This window comes from Oncorhynchus mykiss, chromosome 11 (assembly GCF_013265735.2).
Source record: "Oncorhynchus mykiss isolate Arlee chromosome 11, USDA_OmykA_1.1, whole genome shotgun sequence".
Lineage (NCBI taxonomy): Eukaryota > Metazoa > Chordata > Actinopteri > Salmoniformes > Salmonidae > Oncorhynchus > Oncorhynchus mykiss.
Genome location: NC_048575.1, coordinates 65988935 through 66010118, shown reverse-complemented (window position 1 = coordinate 66010118; position 21184 = coordinate 65988935). Strand labels below are relative to the sequence as shown.

The 21184-nt window shown below is 43.8% G+C and overlaps 1 protein-coding gene across 1 annotated transcript in view; it reads left to right on the top strand.

Annotated features, from left to right (window-relative positions):
* Positions 1–21184, top strand: part of LOC110536248 (hexokinase-2) — a 103750-nt gene that overhangs the window by 33737 nt on the left and 48829 nt on the right. The window contains exon 6 of the mRNA XM_021621928.2: positions 8492–8591. Coding sequence (XP_021477603.2) covers positions 8492–8591 — 100 coding nt within the window. The remainder of the gene's footprint in view (positions 1–8491; positions 8592–21184) is intronic.

Below are 21184 nucleotides of genomic sequence, written 5' to 3'. Positions count from 1 at the left end.
GCTGATCCTCAACACTGTGGCCCCATAGGGTTGCGTGCTCAGCCCCCTCCTGTACTCCCTATTCACCTAGGACTGCGTGGCCACGTCATTGTGCAGACACAACAGTAGTATTCTTGATTACCATCAATGACGAGACAGCCTACAGGGAGGTGGTAAGGGCTCTGAGTGTGGTGCCATGAAAAAAATAACCCCTCACTTCGTCAAAACAAAGGAGCTGATCATGGACTTCAGGAAACAGCAAAGGGAGCACCCCCCTTTCCACATCAACGGGACCGCAGTGGAGAAGGTGGAAAGCTTCAAGTTCCTCGGCGTACACGTCACTGACAAACTCTTTGCTTATTTGAGCTATTCTTGCCATAATGTGGACTTGGTCTTTTACCAAATAGGGCTATCTTCTGTATACCACCCCTACCTTGTCACAACATAACTGATTGGCTCAAACGCATTAAGAAGGAAAGAAATACCACAAATTAACTTTTACAAGGCACACCTGTTAATTGAAATGCATTCCAGGTGACTACCTCATGAAGCTGGTTGAGAGAATGCCAAGAGTGTGCAAAGCTGTCAGAGGCAAAGGGTTTGACTTTGAAGAATCTCAAATATAAAATCTATTTTGATTTGTTTTAACACTTTTTTTTGGTTAGTACATGATATGTGTTATTTCATAGTTTTAATGTCTTCTTATTATACAATGTAGAAAATAGTAAAAATTAAGAAAAACCTTTGAGTAGGTGTGTTAACTCGACTGGTACTGTATAATAAATCAAGATTTTATAACACAAAAGAGAAATAACAACAAGGTTTTTGTTTTTGCAATTTTTCTATTTTATAACATCACACTCTGAATAATGCTTGTTAGTAGCTGACATGTCTGTGTGACTTTGTTCCCATGCTTAAATAAATGACAGCACTGATGAACCTTGGAGTATTTACCCATTTTGTATGGAACATTAAGTCAAACTCTTCATACTGAGCTTTACAGTAGTTATCCTTTCATGTCTTAAGGTGTATTCAAAATTCGAGGGGGGGGGGGTAAGTCATAGGGCGCAGGTTACCTAGCGGTTACAGCGTTGGGCCAGGTGTACGTAACCCTAAGGCGCCGTACTACTTTGGCTGACCCTATAAAACACATTTTACTGCACCCATTTGGTGTGACAATAAAACATATTTATTTTATAGCCCACTCTGTGATGGGTATTATGGGAATGTGCTGTGTATGTACACGCAGTGCGTTTGGAAAGTATTCAGGCCCCTTAACTTTTTACCGTTGTGGAAATTCTTAAACAGGGACACTCAAAGTACATTTTAAATGAATCATTGTTTGTCAGCGAGCTGGAGAGTTTCCAACAAACTTAATGCACCATAGTGAATGTCTGTCAGAAGCTCTGCTAGGGCAGTCCCAGCAATTGTCTGTGTATAGCTGTGTATAAGACAAGTTATATTTGCATGATTTAGCATAATTAATTCATCATTACCGTTTTGTTTAATTCATAATGCCGACCAATACTGACTGGTTCATAACATGTGACATACCAATACCTCACGAGGCTTCTTCTCTTTAAGCTGAGACCTTGACATATTAAGTTGTCAAAACAAGGTCTAGGCGTACTGCCAAATTGCAGATACTGATAAGGATGAGGATTTGTTCAGTCAGTCACTTGCTGTTATTAGAACAGCACATGTATAAAATGTCCATCGAATTACAGCCTTGTTCTAAAATTGATTAAATACATTTTTTCCCTCATCAATATACACCAAACGCCCCATAAGGACAAAGCGAAAACGGGTTACATTCTTTTTATTTTACAAATGTATTAATAAGAAAGAGCAGACACCAAATTTCATAATTATTCAGACCCTTTGCTATGAGACTCAAGTGAGCTCAGATGCATCCTGTTTCCATTGATCATCCTTGATGTTTCTACAACTTGATTGTGGTCTTCCTGTGGTAAATTCAAATGATATGACATGATTTGGACAGGCACACCTGTCTGTATAAGTTCACACAGTTGACAGTGTATGTCAGAGCAAAAATCAAGCCGGACAATTGGAAGGAATGGTCAGTAGAACTCTGAGACAGGATTGTGTCGAGGCACAGATCTGGGGAAGGTTACCAACAAATTTCTGCAGCATTGAAGTTCGCCAAGAACACAGTGGCCACAATCATTCTTAAATGGAAGAAGTTTCGAACCATCAAGACTCTTCCTAGGGCTGGCTGCACGGTGATCATCTCAAGGATGATCACTGGAAACAGGATGCACCTGAGCTCAATTTCGAGTCCCATAGCAAATGGTTTGAATACTTCTGTAAATAAGGTATTTGTTTTTTACTTTTAATAAATGTGCAAACATTTCTAACAATATTTTTTGTTTTGTCATTATGGGGTATTGTGTGTAGATTGAGGGGGGGAAAATAATTTAATCAATTTTAGAACAAGGCTGTATTGTAACAAAATGTGGGAAAAGTCAAGGGGTCTAAATACTTTCCGAAGGCACTGTATATGTACAGTACCAGTCAAACGTTTGGACACCGTCTCATTCCAGTGTTTGTCTTTATTTGTTTATTTTCTACATTGTAGAATAATAGTGAAGATATCAGAACTATGAACTAACATATGGAATCATGTAGTTACCAAAAAAGGTGTTAAAGAAATCAGTAAATTGTGTATTTGAGTTTCTTCAAAGTAGCCACCCTTTGCCTTGATGAGCACACTCTTGGCATTCTCTCAACCAGCTTCATGGAGGACAGTCCATCATTACATGAAGGTCAGTCAAAATGGTGCTGATAGAGGGCAGCTGTTCTTCTAGCCCCTAGGCAACTTTGCAGTATTTTTATTTTTGTGTTTTTTCTTACATTATTAGGTCAGAAACTTGTTATTACGTACAGTGCGGAATAACTTTTGGATATCAGAGCGGTGGTAACTTACCAGCATTACGATAAGGTATACGATTTCCCGAATCGGATCCTTTGTTCGTACCCACGAGGGCAATAGAACTGTTTCCAAAGGTTGATCCAAAACACCGCTGGCGGAGTAGAGGTACTCAGAGTGGACTTCCAAGTATATTACTCGCTAATGTTCAGTCTCTGGACAATAAAGTTGATGAGCTGAGGGCATGGATTTCCTTGCAGGGAGACATCTGGGATTGTAACATGCTCTGTTTCACAGAAACATGGCTCTCCGTACAGCCAGTTGGTTTCTCAGTTCAACCCGTAGACAGGATTAAATCTCTTCGGGAAGAAGGAGGGCGGGGATGTATGTTTCATGATTAACTACTCATGGTGTGATTATGATAATATACAGGAACTCAAGTTCTTTTTTTTCCCCGACCTAGATTACCTCAATCAAATGCCAATCCTATTACCTCCCAAGATAATTCTCTTCGGTTAGTCACAGCCATGTATATTCCCCCTCAAGCCGATACCACGGCAGCCCTCGAAGAACTTCACTGAACTTTATGCAAACTGGAAACCACATATCCTGAGGATGCATTTATTGAAGCTGGGGATTTGAACAAAGCAAATTTTAGGAAAATGCTACCGAAGTTCTATCAACACATTGACTGAAGTACAATGGCTTGTGAAAGTATTCACTCCCTTGGCATTTTTCATATTTTGTTGCCTTACACCTGGAATTAAAATGTATTTTTGGGGGGTTTGTGTAATTGTATTTACACAACATGCCTACCACTTTGAAGATGCAAAATAGTGTTTGTGAAACAAACAAGAAATAAGACAAAAAAACAGAACTTGAGCGTGCATAACTATTCACTCCCTCAAAGTCAATAGTTTGTAGAGACACCTTTTGCAGCAACTACAGCTGCAAGTCTCTTGGTATGTCTCTATAAGCTTGGCACATCTAGCCACTGGGATTTTTGCCCATTCTTCAAGGTACAACTGCTCCAGCTCCTTCGAGTTGGATGGGTTCCTGCTGGTGTACATCAATCTTTAAGTCATACCACAGATTCTCAATTGGATTGAGGTCTGGGCTTTTGACTAGGTCATTCCAATACTTTTAAATGTTTCTCCTTAAACCAATTGAGTGTTGCTTTAGCAGTATGCTTAGGGTCATTGCCCTGCTGGAAGGTGAACCTATGTCCCAGTCTCAAATATCTGGAAGACAAACAGATTTCCCTCAAGAATGTCCCTGTATTTAGCACTATCCATCATTCCTTCAATTCTGACCAGTTTCCCAGTCCCTGCTGATGAAAAACAGCCCCACTGCTTGATGCTGCCACCATGCTTCACTGTGGGGATAGTGTTCTCGGGTGATGGGGTGTTGAGTTTGCACCAGACATAGCATTTTCCTTGATGGACAAAAAGCTCAAAGTCAGTCTAATCTGACCAGAGTACCTTCTTCCACATGCTTGGGGAGTCTCCCACATGCCTTTTGGCAAACACCATTTTTTCCCCGTTAAACAATGGCTTTTTCTGGTCGCTCTGTGCAGTGTACAGCTTAAGGTGGTCCTGTGGACAGATACTCCAATCTTTGCTGTGGAGATTTGCAACTCCTTCAGGTTTATCTTTGGTCTTATCGTTGACTCTGTTTAATGCCCTCCTTGACTGGTCTCCGTGAGTTTTGGTGGGTGGGCCCTCTCTTGGCACATTTGTGGTGGTGCCATAATCTTTCAATTTTTCAATGGTGCTCCGTGGGATGTTCAAGGTTTCTGGTATTTTTTTATAACCCAACCCTGATTTGTACTTCTCCACAACTTTGTCCCTGACCTGTTTGGAGAGCTCCTTGGTCTTCATAGTGCCGCTTGCTTGCTGGTGCCCCTTGCTTAGAGGTGTTGCAGACTCTGGGGCCTTTCAAAACAGGTGTAGATATCCTGAGATCATGTGATACTTAGATTGCACACGTGGACTTTAAATAATTATGTGACTTCTGAAAGTAATTGGTTGCACCAGATCTTATTTAGGGGCTTCATAGCAAAGGGGGTGAATACATATGCATGCACCACTTTTCCGTTTTGAATTTGAATTTTCTTTCAACAAATTTTTCACTTCACCAATTTGGACTATTTTGTATGTCCATTACATAAAATCCAAATAAAAATCAATTGAAATTACAGGTTGTAATGCATCAAAATAGGAAAAAACACCAAGGGGGATGAACTTTTGCAAGGCACTGTACCCATTCAATGCTGGTTTGACCAATCGGAATCCATACTTCAATATTTTTTTTATCCCGAGGGCTAGGATATGTTCCGGGTAGCCTCTGAGAATAACATTGAATACGCTGATACGGTGACTGAGTTTATCAGGAAGTGTACAGGAGATGTGACTGACCATTAAAATCTACCCTAACCAGAAACCGTGGATAGATGGCAGCATTTGTGCCAAACAAAGCGAGAAACCACTGCATTTAACCATGGCAAGATGACTGGGAATATGGTTGAATACAAACAGGGTTGTTATTCCCTCTGTAAGGCAATCACATGCAAAATGTCAGTATAGAGACAAAGTGGAGTAGCAATTCAATGTCTCATACACGAGACGTACGTGTCAGGGTCTACAGACAATCACGAACTACAAAAGGAAAACCAGCCACATCGGACACCAACGTCTTGCTTCCAGATAAGCTCAACACCTTCTTCGCCTGCTTTGAGGATAACACATTGCCACTGAGGCGGTCCGCTACCAAGGACTGTAGGTTCTGCTTCTCCGTGGCCAACATGATTAAAACATTTAAGCTTGTTAACCCTCGCAAGGCTGCCGTGCCAGATGGCATCCCTAGCCTGTCCACCAAGCATGCACAGACCAGGTGGCTGGAGTGTTTACGGACATATTCAATCTCCCTGTCCCAGTCTGCTGTCCCCACATGCTTCAAGATGGCCACCATTTTTCCTGTACCCAAGAAAGCAAAGGTACCTGAACTAAATGTCTATTGCCCCATTGCATCCACTTCTGTCATTAGGAAGTGCTTTGAGAGACTAGTCATGGATCATATCACCACTACCTTACCTGACACCCTAGACCCACTTCAATTTGCATACCCCCTCAATAGATCCACAGTTGATACAATCTCCATTGCACTGCACTATCCCATCTGGACAAGAGGAAAACCTAAGTAAGAATGCTGTTCATTGACTATAGATCAGAATTCAGCACCTTAGTACCCTCCAATCTCATCATTAAGCTCGGGGCCCTGGGTCTGCACCCCGCCCTGTGCAACTGGGTCCTGGACTTCCTGACAGGCCACCCCGAGGTGGTGAAGGTAGGAAACATCGCCACTTTGCTGATCCTCAACACTGTGGCCCCATAGGGTTGCGTGCTCAGCCCCCTCCTGTACTCCCTATTCACCTAGGACTGCGTGGCCACGTCATTGTGCAGACACAACAGTAGTATTCTTGATTACCATCAATGACGAGACAGCCTACAGGGAGGTGGTAAGGGCTCTGAGTGTGGTGCCATGAAAAAAATAACCCCTCACTTCGTCAAAACAAAGGAGCTGATCATGGACTTCAGGAAACAGCAAAGGGAGCACCCCCCTTTCCACATCAACGGGACCGCAGTGGAGAAGGTGGAAAGCTTCAAGTTCCTCGGCGTACACGTCACTGACAAACTGAAATGGTCCACCCACACAGACAGTGTGGTGAACAAGGCGCAACAGAGAAATGTTAGATATTACTTGTTCGACATTACTGCACTGTTGGAGCTACAAACTCAAGCATTTCGCTATACCCGCAATAACATCTGCTAAACATGTATGTGACCATAAAAATTTGATTTGGCGTCAGGATCGACAATGGTCAAAACCATGAGGGCCAGGAAAAAACAGACTGGGATAGGAGCTAGGAGAAACGCTGGTTGACTTGGCAAAACAAGATGAACTGGCACAGAGAGAAACACAGGGATCAATACACCGGGGACTAATGATTGGGGACTAATCACCAAGACAGGTGAAATAGATGAAGGCATGACAGTACCCCCACCCTCTAGGGACGCCACCTGGGTGACTGGGATTTCGGTGGTGAAAGTTGGCGATGAGGGCCGGGTCCAGGATGTCTCTAGCGGGAACCCAGCACCTCTCCTCCGGGCCGTAACCATCCCAGTCAACCAGGTACTGGAAACCCCTGCCCCGTGGTCGAACACCCAGGAGGCATTTCACCGTGTATGCCAGATGGCCATCGATGACGGGGGGAATGGGCCTGGAGACAGACGACTAAGGGCTGTGAGACACAGGATTAATCCTAGACACATGGAAAGTTGTGTGAATACGGAGGGTACAGGGTAACACAAGATGGACAGCAGTGGAACTAAGGACCCTAGAGATGGGAAAAGGACCAATGAGATGGGGGGGAACAGTTTGCGGGACTCCACTCGAAGGTGCAGGTCCCGAGTGGAAAGCGCCATACCCTCTGCCCAATGCGGTAGCGGGGAGCTGGAGTCCGGCGACGGTCCACTTGTCAACGATACCGAAAGTTGGTCTTGAGAAGTGCCGCTTGAGCTCTTCTCCAGGTACGTCGACAGTGGAGGACAAACATCTGGGCCGAGGGTACGTGGACCTCTTGCTCTTGTTCTGGGAAGAGTGGAGGTTGATACCCCCATTGAGCACTCAAAACGGGAGAGTCCTGTGGCTGAACAGGGAAGGGTGTTCCGAGCATACTCCACCCAGACCAGTTGTCGACTCCAGGTAGTGGGGTTGGTTGAGACCAGGCATCTTATGGTGGTTTCTAGGTCCTGGTTAGCTCGCGCTGACTGCCCGTTGGATTGGGGATGGAATCCGGAGGACAGGCTGGCCAACAACCCAATAAGGGTGCAGAAATGGGTGGCCTTGGAGAACCGGTCCACTACCGTCAGAATGACAATGTTGCCATCAGATGGAGGGAGCCCAGTGACCAAGTATACAAAGTATACAAGCGGTGGACACTTTTCCCGTGCTTTTAGGGCCCATAATGCAGTTCTTCAATTCTTCTGAAAATGGGTATGGCTTCACAACGGTTTCAGATTTGAACTAAATGATGAAAAATATGCAGCCGAAGTCCAACAAATTAATTTCTTTAACTAATTATGCCAAACATTAAAATGTTGAGTAATGTAATAAAGTCATGATTTAAATCAATTACATTACATGTTATGTTGGCTGACAATTTGTTAGCTACACTATCCTTACGAACCACATAGCATTACAGCAGTATGTACCGGTATGCTAGTTACCTAATGTGAGTTGGCTACTAATACATCGAACTTGCCATGCAGTATATTAACTATATGCTAACTATGCAGCTTTTATTGACTTGATTATTCACTTCATTCTTAGCTAAGTGGTATAGTCGTTGTGCCTTCTCAATGGACATTGTTAATTCTGGCCATCTACTCTGATTTCAGAGCACTCTCGTCTGAGTGTTCCAGAGCGCAGAATAACTGAATTTATGAACGCTGCGTCATGCGTCATAGGTGTTGCGTCATGCGTAATGATGTCAATCACAGCACACTGGCTACTAGGTAAGTCACTTGATAAGTTAATTATGTCCTGTTTATTTCTTTCTAGGACTTTGACATTGACATTGTGTCGGTGATCAACGACACTGTGGGCACCATGATGACCTGTGGATACGATGACCATCACTGTGAAATAGGCCTAATTGTCGGTGAGTCTCACCAGGATCCTGTTGCACGTACAGTGGGGAGAACAAGTATTTGATAACCTGCAAAATCGGCAGTGTTTCCTACTTACAAAGTATGTAGAGGTCTGTAATTTTTATCATAGGTACACTTCAACTGTGAGCGACGGAATCTTAAACAAAAATCCAGAAAATAACATTGTATGATTTTTAAGTAATTAATTAGCATTTTATTGCATGACAATAAAATACCAACCAGTAAGAATTCCGGCTCTCACAGACCTGTTAGTTTTTCTTTAAGAAGCCCTCCTGTTCTCCACTCATTACCTGTATTAACTGCACCTGTTTGAACTCGTTACCTGTATAAAAGACACCTGTCCACACACTCTATCAAACAGACTCCGACCTCTCCACAATGGCCAAGACCAAAGAGCTGTGTAAGGACATCAGGGATAAAATTGTAGACCTGCACAAGGCTGGGATGGGCTACAGGACAATAGGCAAGCAGCTTGGTGAGAAGGTAACAACTGTTGGCTCAATTATTAGAAAATGGAAGAAGTTCAAGATGACGGTCAATCACCCTTGGTCTGGGGCTCCATGCAAGATCTCACCTCGTGGGGCATCAATGATCATGAGGAAGGTGAAGGATCAGCCCAGAACTACACGGCAGGACCTGGTCAATGACCTGAAGAGAGCTGGGACCACAGTCTCAAAGAAAACCATTAGTAACACACTACGCCGTCATGGATTAAAATTCTGCAGCGCACGCAAGGTCCCCCTGCTCAAGCCAGCGCATGTCCAGGCCCGTCTGAAGTTTGCCAATGACCATCTGGATGATCCAGAGGAGGAATGGGAGAAGGTCATGTGGTCTGATGAGACAAAAATATAGCTTTTTGGTCTAAACTCCACTCGCCGTGTTTGGAGGAAGAAGAAGGATGAGTACAACCCCAAGAACACCATCCCAACCGTGAAGCATGGAGGTGGGAACATCATTCTTTGGGGATGCTTTTCTGCAAAGGGGACAGGACGACTGCACCGTATTGAGGGGAGGATGGAAGGGGCCATGTATCGTGAGATCTTGGCCAACAACCTCCTTCCCTCAGTAAGAGCATTGAAGATGGGTCGTGGCTGGGTCTTCCAGCATGACAACGACCCGAAACACACAGCCAGGGCAACTAAGGAGTGGCTCCGTAAGAAGAATCTCAAGGTCCTGGAGTGGCCTAGCCAGTCTCCAGACCTGAACCCAACAGAAAATCTTTGGAGGGAGCTGTAAGTCTGTATTGCCCAGCGACAGCTCCGAAACCTGAAGGATCTGGAGAAGGTCTGTATGGAGGATGGGCCAAAATCCCTGCTGCAGTGTGTGCAAACCTGGTCAAGAACTACAGGAAACGTATGATATCTGTAATTGCAAACAAAGGTTTCTGTACCAAATATTAAGTTCTGCTTGTCTGATGTATCAAATACTTATGTCATGCAATAAAATGCAAATTAATGACTTAAAAGTCATACAATGTGATTTTCTGGATTTTTTTTAGATTCCGTCTCTCACAGTTGAAGTGTACCTATGATAAAAATTACAGACCTCTACATGCTTGTAAGTAGGAAAACCTGCAAAATCGGCAGTGTATCAAATGTTCTCCCCACTGTATATGGGGATTAGTGAAAATGTGTGATATAGCATAGTAGGGTTGGGTGTCTGATTTGACAGACAACGGTTTAGCCTATTTGAACTTGACTGGCGCCTCGCAGTGGCAGCGCACAGCACGAGTGACATTCCAAATATTTTTCCTATTTGCCATAACCCATTTCAATAAATGTTATATACATTTACATTTTAGTCATTTAGCAAACGATCTTATCCAGAGCGACTTAAAGTTAGTGCATTCATCTTAAGATGGCTAGGTTGGACAACAAAAACTGTATCTCAGTCATTCCTCAATAAAGTAGCTATCAGCAAATTCAGAACTAGTCGGGGGGGAAATCAAGTTCGTGCAGGGGTTTGATGGCACAAGCGGGGAGCCCATCCAAAAGCGTATTGCAGTAGATGACAAGTGCCTGGGTTAGGGAAAGGGGGATACTTAGTCAGCTGAATGCCTTCAACTGAAATGTGTCTTCTGCATTTAACCCAACCCCTCTGAATCAGTGAGGTGCTGCCTTGACATCCACGTCTTTGGCGCCTGGGGAACAGTGGGTTAACTGCCTTGCTCAGGGGCAGAATGACAGCTCGGGATTCGATCCAGAAACCTTTTGGTTACTGGCCCAAGGCTCTAACCACTAGGCTACCTGCTGCCACTAGGACCTGTGCCGCTTCCTGTGTGAGGTAGGGTTGTACCCTAAGAATGTTGTAGAGCAGAGTCACTGACTTTGATATTTGCAGAGAACGCCAGGGTGTTGTCCAGGGTCACACCAAGGTTCTTTGCTCTACGGGAGGGGGACAGTCTTGAATCCTGACTGGTTTGGGTCAAGAAGATTGTTCTGAGAAGATAGCGAGAGAGTTGGTCAGAGACTGCGCGCTGAAGTGTAATGGAAAGACAATGAATGGATACCGGTCTGTAGTGTGACGTCAGAGGGGTCGAGTGTTGGTTTTGAGGTGGGGAGCGACTCTGGCCATTTTGAAGGCAGAGGACGCAGCTAGTGGTCAGGGATGAGTTGATGAGAGAAGTGAGGAGTGGGAGAAGGTCCCCAGACATCTGGAAGAGGGGATATGGTCGAACAAGCAGGTTGTTGGTCGGCCGGACCTCACTAGTCGCAGGATTTCATCTGGAGAGAGAGGGGAGAAAGAAGTCAAGGCGTAGGGTAGTTGTGTGAGTGGGACCAGTGGACTCAATAGGCTGAGTGAATGAGGAGCGGATGTCATCAACTTTCTTTTCAAAGTAGTTGACAAAGTCGTAGGGAGGGATTGGAGAATTAAGGAGGGAAAAGGTGGAAAATAGTTTCCTACGGATAGAGGCAGAAGCCTAACATTTTGATTGATAGAAAGTGGCTCTAGCAGCAGAAGGTAGAGAGAAGGGAATGAAAGGATGATTGGTTGAAAACAACACTTTTTCGCTCAGCTGCCCGCAGCCCTGTAAGCTCGCAATGAGTCAGAGTAGGAGGGGAGGGCTGAGCAGAAGGGGAGGGCCGAGACGGCCGGGAGGAAAGGGGGCAGTGGGTGTCCTAGGATGCGGAAAGGGAGAAGAGTAAGGTTGAAGAGGCAAATTCAGGAGACGGGGAGAAGGATTTAGCAGAAGCAGAGATGATAGGATAGAAGAAGAGAGAATAGTGAGAGCGAAGATTGCGACGGCGCATGCCCATCTGTGTAGGGTTGGAGGAGAGGGAGACATAAAAGGAAACAAAGTAATGATCAGAGACCTGGAGGGGGGTTGCAGTGAGATTAGTAGGTAAACAGCCTCTAGTAAAGATGATGTAAAGTGTATTCTCTGCCTTGTGAGTGGGAGGGGACCGGGAAAGGGTGAGGTCAAAAGAGGCAAAGAGTGGGAAGAAATTAATTGAAGACAGACATCGGGAGGTTGAAGTCGCCCAGTACGAAGAGGGGTGACCATCAGGAAATTAGCTTATGAAGGTGTCAAGCTCATTGAGGAACTCTAAATGTACCTGGTGGGCAATAGATGACAACAATGTTAAGCTTAAGTGGACAAGTGACAGTATCAAGGAATTCAAATGAGGAGATTGACAGGTTAGTGAGGGAGAAAATATCATCTCCATTTAGGAGAAATTAGTAGGCCTGTGCCAGCACTTTGACAACCAGATGCTCTTGTACTACGAGAGAATACGTAGTCTGATGAAGAGAGCAGCTGGAGTAGCAGTGTTCTCTGGGGTGGTCCAGGTCTCCGTCAGGGCCAAAAAGTCTAGGGACTGAATGGCAGCATAGGCTGAGATGAATTCAGCGCTCTTGACCGCAGATCGGCAGTTCCAAACACTGCCGGGAACCAGGAATTCATGGGTTGTGTGTGCGCAGGGTACACTAAATTAGAAGGGTTGCAGCAAAGGGGTGGGGAAGATCTAATGCCTAGAAGGAGACACAGGTATAGAAACCACACATGGTTGCCAATGCTACAAAAGAGCAAAAGGAGATAATTTGAAAATAACAAGGTTAGATCCTCAAGCGAGAGAGTGGTGCCTTCCTCAAACAACTCGGCAGAACTGTCTTTGTTTCGGCGACGAGACCGGCGCTGACACGACCGTCGCTTACAGCTGGGGCTGAGAAAACAGGGAAGACCTAAGTACTAACATTAATTGCTAATTATCTAACAGAGGTGAAGTGCACACCTCCCGGTACTAATTGTTGATTTCCTAGGAGAGGAGAAACCACTCCCCCTACAATGCAGCCGCTGATTACCAAAACAACAACAGTCAAATATTGACCTGCTCATTAATCCTGGTTGATAGTGCAACAATCAGCTGCAAGTTATGAGCAGTGAGCAGTTCACACACCAAATAGGCTACTGGGAAGACAGACTGCACTTAAAGTAGCTAGCAAAAAGACAGTACAGGACAAAAGATTAAGAAAATACTTATACTGAACGCAAAAGAGAGCAAAAAATTCCACCAAAGCAGTGCAAAATGTCCAGTCAGAAAATATTGTTTTTCTCTCTTGTCGGATGCAAGGGCCACTTGTAAAAAATGTAAATAATGAACACTTCTTAAGTATCTCCATAAGTATTTAGAAATTTTTTAAAAAGTAGGCTATATTTCTTTCTCTTTCCATTCGATAGGCTTTGAATATGACTTTGGGCTACGCTTTCATCGTTTTAAGCATTCATGGCTTCCTCCTGATCAAACCATTAATAATTCTAACGGGAGTTCCATCTCAAAAAGTTGTTTCAATGGTCTAAAAAATGTAAGGTAGCCAGAGTAGGGATGGGCATTTTAAATAATTTCACTATCGAATAATATCTAGATTTTTTTTCTCTCGAATATCTGGATTTTCGAAATACATGTGTTTAAAAAAAAAAAAATTGTTTAAACTTGGTAACTGGCTTACTGTGCAGCCTATGCGACTCGGGAGATCTGTTTGCTTGCAGCAGTGTGGGGGATGGGCAGGGGCCAATAAGTTTGACATGAGGGAGAGAGTAGCCATGCAGACCCGCGCTAGTTTGACAAACTTGTAGATACCGTAGGTTATCTATCATCCCATCTTCTAGTGCTTCTCTTGACTGCATCAAATCGATGTGATGAAGTTAGCTAAAATAGATTAGCCTAAGATACCTAGGCTAATTGGAGGTATTTTGCAGAGCTTCCCATCCCTCTCTACAACAACTACATTCAGATTAAACAACAGCCTATCTAATGGTTGCTTGTTGTAGCCTACTCATTCTCATTTAGCTAATTTAATTCCATAATTTGTATTCAATTTCGCATTGATTAGAAATCTCCCACATTGCTTGCTACACATGGAGCCACAGATTGTAGCCTAGTGCCACTTTGATTGTCCGACAATAACAACAAATGTGTGAAACCTGTGTAGATTGAAGTGTGTATTTTTATGGGGCGCAAAAACTATACTGAACAACAATATAAACGCAACATGCAACAATTTCAACAATTTTACTGAGTTACAGTTCATGTAAGGAAATCAGTTAATTTAAATGAATTAATTAGGCCCTAGTCTATGGATTTCCCATGACTGGGCAGGGGCCTGAGAGGGCATAGGCCCACCCACTTGGGAGCGAGGCCCACCTACTGGTGAGCCAAGCCCAGCCAATCCAAATAACTTTTTTCCTCACAAAAGGGCTTCATTACAGACAGAAACGAGACCCCCAGCTCCGCTAAACCATTGACAACTACATAATGTTTTCAAGGGATTGTGAAATAAATGTTATAACTATTTGTTTTAATATCATCACCTATTGAGCATAGTCAGAACTACAAATGTTTAATTATTCCATGCAAAACAATTGTGCACATTTAGCCCTATCATCAGAGTTGTACAGCAAATAACTATGCTTTTCATGATCTGTAAACATCAATGATCATGTAATGTCAGATACATGAAGGTACAGTTGAAGTCGGAAGTTTGCATACACCTAGCCAAATGTATTTAAACTCAGTTTTTCACAATTCCTGACATTTAATCCAAGTAAAAATTCCCTGTCTTAGGTCAGTTAGGATCACCACTTAATTTTAAGAATGTGAAATGTCAGAATAAAAGTAGAGAGAATGATTTATTTCAGCTTTTATATCTTACATCACATTCCCAGTGGGTCAGAAGTTTACATACACTCAGTTAGTATTTGGTAGCATTGCCTTTAAATTGTTTAACTTGGGTCAAACGTTTCAGGTAGCCTTTCGCAAGCTTCCCACAATAAGTTGGGTGAGTTTTGGCCCATTCCTCCTGACAGAGCTGGTGTAACTGAGTCAGGTTTGTAGGCCTCCTTGCTCGCACACGCCTTTTCAGTTCTGCCCACACATTTTATATAGGTTTGAGGTCAAGGCTTTGTGATGGCCATTCAAATACCTTGACTTTGTTGTCCTTAAGCCATTTTGCCACAACTTTGGAAGTATGCTTGGGGTCATTGTCCATTTGGAAGACCCACTTGCGACCAAGCTTTAACTTGGTGTCTTGAGATGTTGCTTCAATATATCCACATAATTTTCCTACCTCATGATGCCATCTCTTTTGTGAAGTGCACCAGGCCCTCCTGCAGCAAAGCACCCCCACAACATCAAATCAAATAAAATTTTATTTGTCACATACACATGGTTAGCAGATGTTAATGCGAGTGTAGCGAAATGCTTGTGCTTCTAGTTCCGACAATGCAGTAATAACCAACAAGTAATCTAACTAACAATTCCAAAACTACTGTCTTATACACAGTGTAAGGGGATAATGAATATGTACATAAGGATATATGAATGAGTGATGGTACAGAGCAGCATAGGCAGGATACAGTAGATGGTATCGAGTACAGTATATACATGAGGTGAGTATGTAAACAAAGTGGCATAGTTAAAGTGGCTAGTGATACATGTATTACATAAGGATGCAGTCGATGATATAGAGTACAGTATATACATATACATATGAGATGAATAATGTAGGGTAAGTAACATTATATAAGGTAGCATTGTTTAAAGTGGCTAGTGATATATTTACATCATTTCCCATCAATTCCCATTATTAAAGTGGCTGGAGTTGAGTCAGTGTCAGTGTCAGTGTGTTGGCAGCAGCCACTCAATGTTAGTGGTGGCTGTTTAACAGTCTGATGGCCTTGAGATAGAAGCTGTTTTTCAGTCTCTCGGTCCCAGCTTTGATGCACCTGTACTGACCTCGCCTTCTGGATGATAGCGGGGTGAACAGGCAGTGGCTCGGGTGGTTGATGTCCTTGATGATCTTTATGGCCTTCCTGTAACATCGGGTGGTGTAGGTGTCCTGTAGGGCTGGTAGTTTGCCCCCGGTGATGCGTTGTGCAGACCTCACTACCCTCTGGAGAGCCTTACGGTTGAGGGCGGAGCAGTTGCCGTACCAGGTGGTGATACAGCCCGCCAGGATGCTCTCGATTGTGCATCTGTAGAAGTTTGTGAGTGCTTTTGGTGACAAATCGAATTTCTTCAGCCTCCTGAGGTTGAAGAGGCGCTGCTGCGCCTTCTTCACGATGCTGTCTGTGTGAGTGGACCAATTCAGTTGGTCTGTGATGTGTATGCCGAGGAACTTAAAACTTGCTACCCTCTCCACTACTGTTCCATCGATGTGGATAGGGGGGTGTTCCCTCTGCTGTTTCCTGAAGTCCACAATCATCTCCTTAGTTTTGTTGACGTTGAGTGTGAGGTTATTTTCCTGACACCACACTCCGAGGGCCCTCACCTCCTCCCTGTAGGCCGTCTCGTCATTGTTGGTAATCAAGCCTACCACTGTAGTGTCGTCCGCAAACTTGATGATTGAGTTGGAGGCGTGCGTGGCCACGCAGTCGTGGGTGAACAGGGAGTACAGGAGAGGGCTCAGAACGCACCCTTGTGGGGCCCCAGTGTTGAGGATCAGCGGGGTGGAGATGTTGTTGCCTACCCTCACCACCTGGGGGCGGCCCGTCAGGAAGTCCAGTACCCAGTTGCACAGGGCGGGGTCGAGACCCAGGGTCTCGAGCTTGATGACGAGCTTGGAGGGTACTATGGTGTTGAATGCCGAGCTGTAGTCAATGAACAGCATTCTCACATAGGTATTCCTCTTGTCCAGATGGGTTAGGGCAGTGTGCAGTGTGGTTGAGATTGCATCGTCTGTGGACCTATTTGGGCGGTAAGCAAATTGGAGTGGGTCTAGGGTGTCGGGTAGGGTGGAGGTGATATGGTCCTTGACTAGTCTCTCAAAGCACTTCATGATGACGGAAGTGAGTGCTACGGGGCGGTAGTCGTTTAGCTCAGTTACCTTAGCTTTCTTGGGAACAGGAACAATGGTGGCCCTCTTGAAGCATTGATTGAATATGTCCGTGAACACACCGGCCAGCTGGTCTGCGCATGCTCTGAGGGCGCGGCTGGGGATGCCGTCTGGGCCTGCAGCCTTGCGAGGGTTAACACGTTTAAATGTCTTACTCACCTCGGCTGCAGTGAAGGAGAGTCCGCATGTTTTCGTTGCAGGCCGTGTCAGTGGCACTGTATTGTCCTCAAAGTGTGCAAAAAAGTTATTTAGTCTGCCTGGGAGCAGGACATCCTGGTCCGTGACTGGGCTGGATTTCTTCTTGTAGTCCGTGATTGACTGTAGACCCTGCCACATGCCTCTTGTGTCTGAGCCGTTGAATTGAGATTCTACTTTGTCTCTGTACTGACGCTTAGCTTGTTTGATAGCCTTGCGGAGGGAATAGCTGCACTGTTTGTATTCGGTCATGTTACCAGTCACCTTGCCCTGATTAAAAGCAGTGGTTCGCGCTTTCAGTTTCATGCAAATGCTGCCATCAATCCACGGTTTCTGGTTAGGGAATGTTTTAATCGTTGCTATGGGAACGACATCTTCAACGCACGTGATGCTGCCACCCCGTGCTTCATGGTGTTCTTTGGCTTGCAAGCCTACCCCTTTTCCCTCCAAACATAACGATGGTCATTATTGCCAAACAGTTCTATTTTGTTTCATTAGACCAGAAGACATTTCTCCAAAAAGTACAATCTTTGTCTCCATGTGCAGTTTCAAACTGTAGTCTGGGTTTTTTATGGCGGTTTTGGAGCAGTGGCTTCTTCCTTGTTGAGCAGCCTTTCAGGTTGTCATTATAGGACTCATTTTACTGTGGCTATAGATACTTTTGTACCAGTTTCCTCCAGCATCTTCACAAGGTCCTTTGCTGTTGTTCTGGGATTGATTTGCACTTTTCTCACCAAAATACATTCATCTCTAGGAGACAGAATGCGTCTCCTTCCTGAGCAGTATGATAGCTGCGTGGGCCCATGGTGTTTATACTTGTGTACTGTTGTTTGTACAGATGAACGTGGTACCTTCAGGCATTTGGAAATTGCTCCCAAGGATGAACCAGACTTCTGGAGGTCTTGGCTGATTTCTTTAGATTTTCCCATGATGTCAAGCAAAGGGGCACTGAGTTTGAAGGTAGTCCTTGAAATTCATCCACAGGTACACCTCCAATTGACTCAAATGATGTCAGTTAGCCTATCAGAATCTTCTAAAGCCATGACATAATTTTCTGGAATTTTCCAAGCTGTTTAAAGGCACAATCAACTTAGTGTAAAAAAAATTCTGAACCACTGGAATTGTGATTAAGTGAAATAATCTGTCAGTAAACAATTGTTGGAAAAATTACTTGTGTCATGCACAAAGTAGATGTTCTAACCGACTTGCCAAAACTACAGTTTGTTAACAAGAAATTTGTGGAGTGGTTGAAAAACTAGTTTTAATGACTCCAACCTAAGTGTAAGTAAACTTCAGACTTCAACTGTATGCATGTATGTGTATGACTGTGTATACAGTATGTATATATAATATTTATTTATGTTTTAAGTAATCCCAAGTGGATGGGGTTTGTCGGGAGGAGGGGGGAACATATACCTTCTCTTTCATATATGGTTTATCTTAGATAACTAAGGTTGTTCCCTTCAGAATCTCTTCCCTAGGTGTAAACTTGATTATGTTGGCCCTGGATAGAGCTCTACTGAGGTTCAGGTTTTCATGGTAGCATTTTGCTCTAGTCTAGGAGAGGTAGATGCAACCTTCCAACAGGGGGAAGCCCAGCATAGGATCCAAGGTTTTCTTTTGGGTAGCTCTTTTTTTATTTTCTTTATGTTCTATTGCTCTGACCTTTCAGGACACTGGCCATGTAATCGTACTAACATTCATTTCTGATTACTATGCCTAATACACATACTCTAGGCTACACATGCTTTATCAGCTGGAACGTGAAAGGAATTAACCAGGTGATCAAGCGTAGCCAAGTGTATGCTCATCTTAAGTCCTTAGGTCCGGACATTGTTTTTCTCCAAGAGGCCCGTCTCCGGTCCAGCAACCATGACAAACTAAAGAGAGGATAGGTACACCAACTATTTCACTCCAACTTTGGTGCTAAGGCCAGCGGGGCAGCCATCCTTATCAGAAAAGGCACCCCCCCCCCCCCCGTTTGTCTCCTCCAAAGTAATTTGAGATACTTATTGCAGATATATTACAGTGATGGGGAAATTGTTTAGCACACAGGTTATTCTGGCTAACCTCTATGGTCCTAATTGGGATGACATTCAATTTTTCTTTGACCTCATCACAACACTTCCCGACCTTAACTCTCATCATTTGATATTGGGCGGAGATTTAAATTGTGTATTGCATCCAAGTCTTGACAGATCCAGACCGAAGCCCAACAATGTAACTTCAAAATCAGGCGCAGTAATCAACTCATTTCTAGAATCCTATCATTTTTCTGATCGATGGAGGAGGAGCAGTCCCACTCCTTTTTTCCTCCAGTCCACCGCTCACACTCTAGGAATGACTTTTTCCTGCTGGACAATAGAATTCTTCCTTTTGTAACTAATAGCAAATATCATAGAATCGTTATCTCAGAAGATAGCCCTGTCCAGCTAGATATCTGCTTTCCGGACAGTACTGTGTCACAACGCGCTTGACGACTTGACCCACTACTACTATCCTGTAGTGCTGTCACGCCCTGGTCTTAGTATTTTGTGTTTTCTTTATTATTTTGTTCAGGCCAGGGTGTGACATGGGTTATTTATGTGGTGTGTTTTGTCTAGGGTTTTTTTGTAGGTTATGGGATTGTGGTGTAGTATAGTTGTCTAGTAAAGTCTATGGCTGCCTGGAGTGGTTCTCAATCAGAGGCAGTTGTTTATCGTTGTCTCTGATTGGGAACCATATTTAGGCAGCCATATTCTTTGAGTGTTTTGTGGGTGATTGTTCCTGTCTCTGTGTTTGTTTGCACCAGATAGGGCTGGTTTGGGTTTTCAAGTTACTTTTTGTATTGTTTGTTATTATCTTTATTAAGATATATCGCGATAACCACGCTGCATTTTGGTCCTCCTCTCCTTCGACGGAAGAAAACCTTAACAAGTGCCTTTAAAAAATACATATCAACTCACATTGATGTATTTTTACAGATAAACTGTGCCTGATGTGTCTCACTCTGTGTGGGAGTTGTTTAAAGCATATCTCAGGGGCCAAATTATTTCATTATTGACAACAAACAGAGCACCAAACACTTATCGGAGGTATCTCAACTCATGCTAGATGTGGACAATAGATATGCCTCTTCTCCAACTCCTGAAATCTACAAAGGGAGACTGCTACACCAAACCTGAATTTGCCAATATTTCCACCAAACAAACGGCGCAGCTTCTGTTTAAGTCGAGGCAAAAATTCTATGAACACGGAGAGAAAGCTGGCAAGTTGTTATCAACAATCTGCTGCTAGCAGCACCATACCTGAAATATGTGTTACAGCTGATTTAACTTCTACCAATCCCAAAGAAATCAACAATCAATTTAAGGAATTATACTCTGCTCTTTACTCGTTAGAGGCTCTTCCTGACACATCTCGTATGCATGCATTTCCAGACATTCTGGACATCCCCTGTCTCAATTCAGATGAACAAACCTACATGGATGCCTCAATAAGTGATGATGAAGCTCCTCTGGCAATCCAGTCCATGCAGAGCTGTGAAGTCCCTGGGCCTGATGGCTTCCCTATTGCATTTTATAAAACATTCTCCTCTTAATTATTCCCTATTCTCAGCTCAATGTACAATGAAATCCTTTCTAGTCAGAAACTGCCACAGACACTTACCCAGGCGACTATTTTGGTTTTGCTGAAAAAAGACAAGAATCCCCTAGACTGTGGCTTGTACCTCCCTATAATATTTTTGTGCTGCGGTTATAAAATTCTCACTACGGTCCTCTCGTGCATTTTAGAGACAGTGATGCCTAATATAATTACTCTGACCAAACCGGATTTCTCTCAGGTAGGCAGTCTCTCAATAATATGCTCCGGCTATTTATTGTTTTTTATTCTGCCCTCTCAAGTCTACAGCCAGAGGTTGTCATCTCTCTTGATGCTGAAAAGGCTTCCGACCGGGTTGAGTGGGAATTTCTATTTACAGTACCAGAGAGATTTGGTTTTGGGCTGTCATTCCTTTCCTGGATTAAGATTGTATACTCTTCCCCAGTGGCTTCTGTTCGCACCAACAATGTTACCT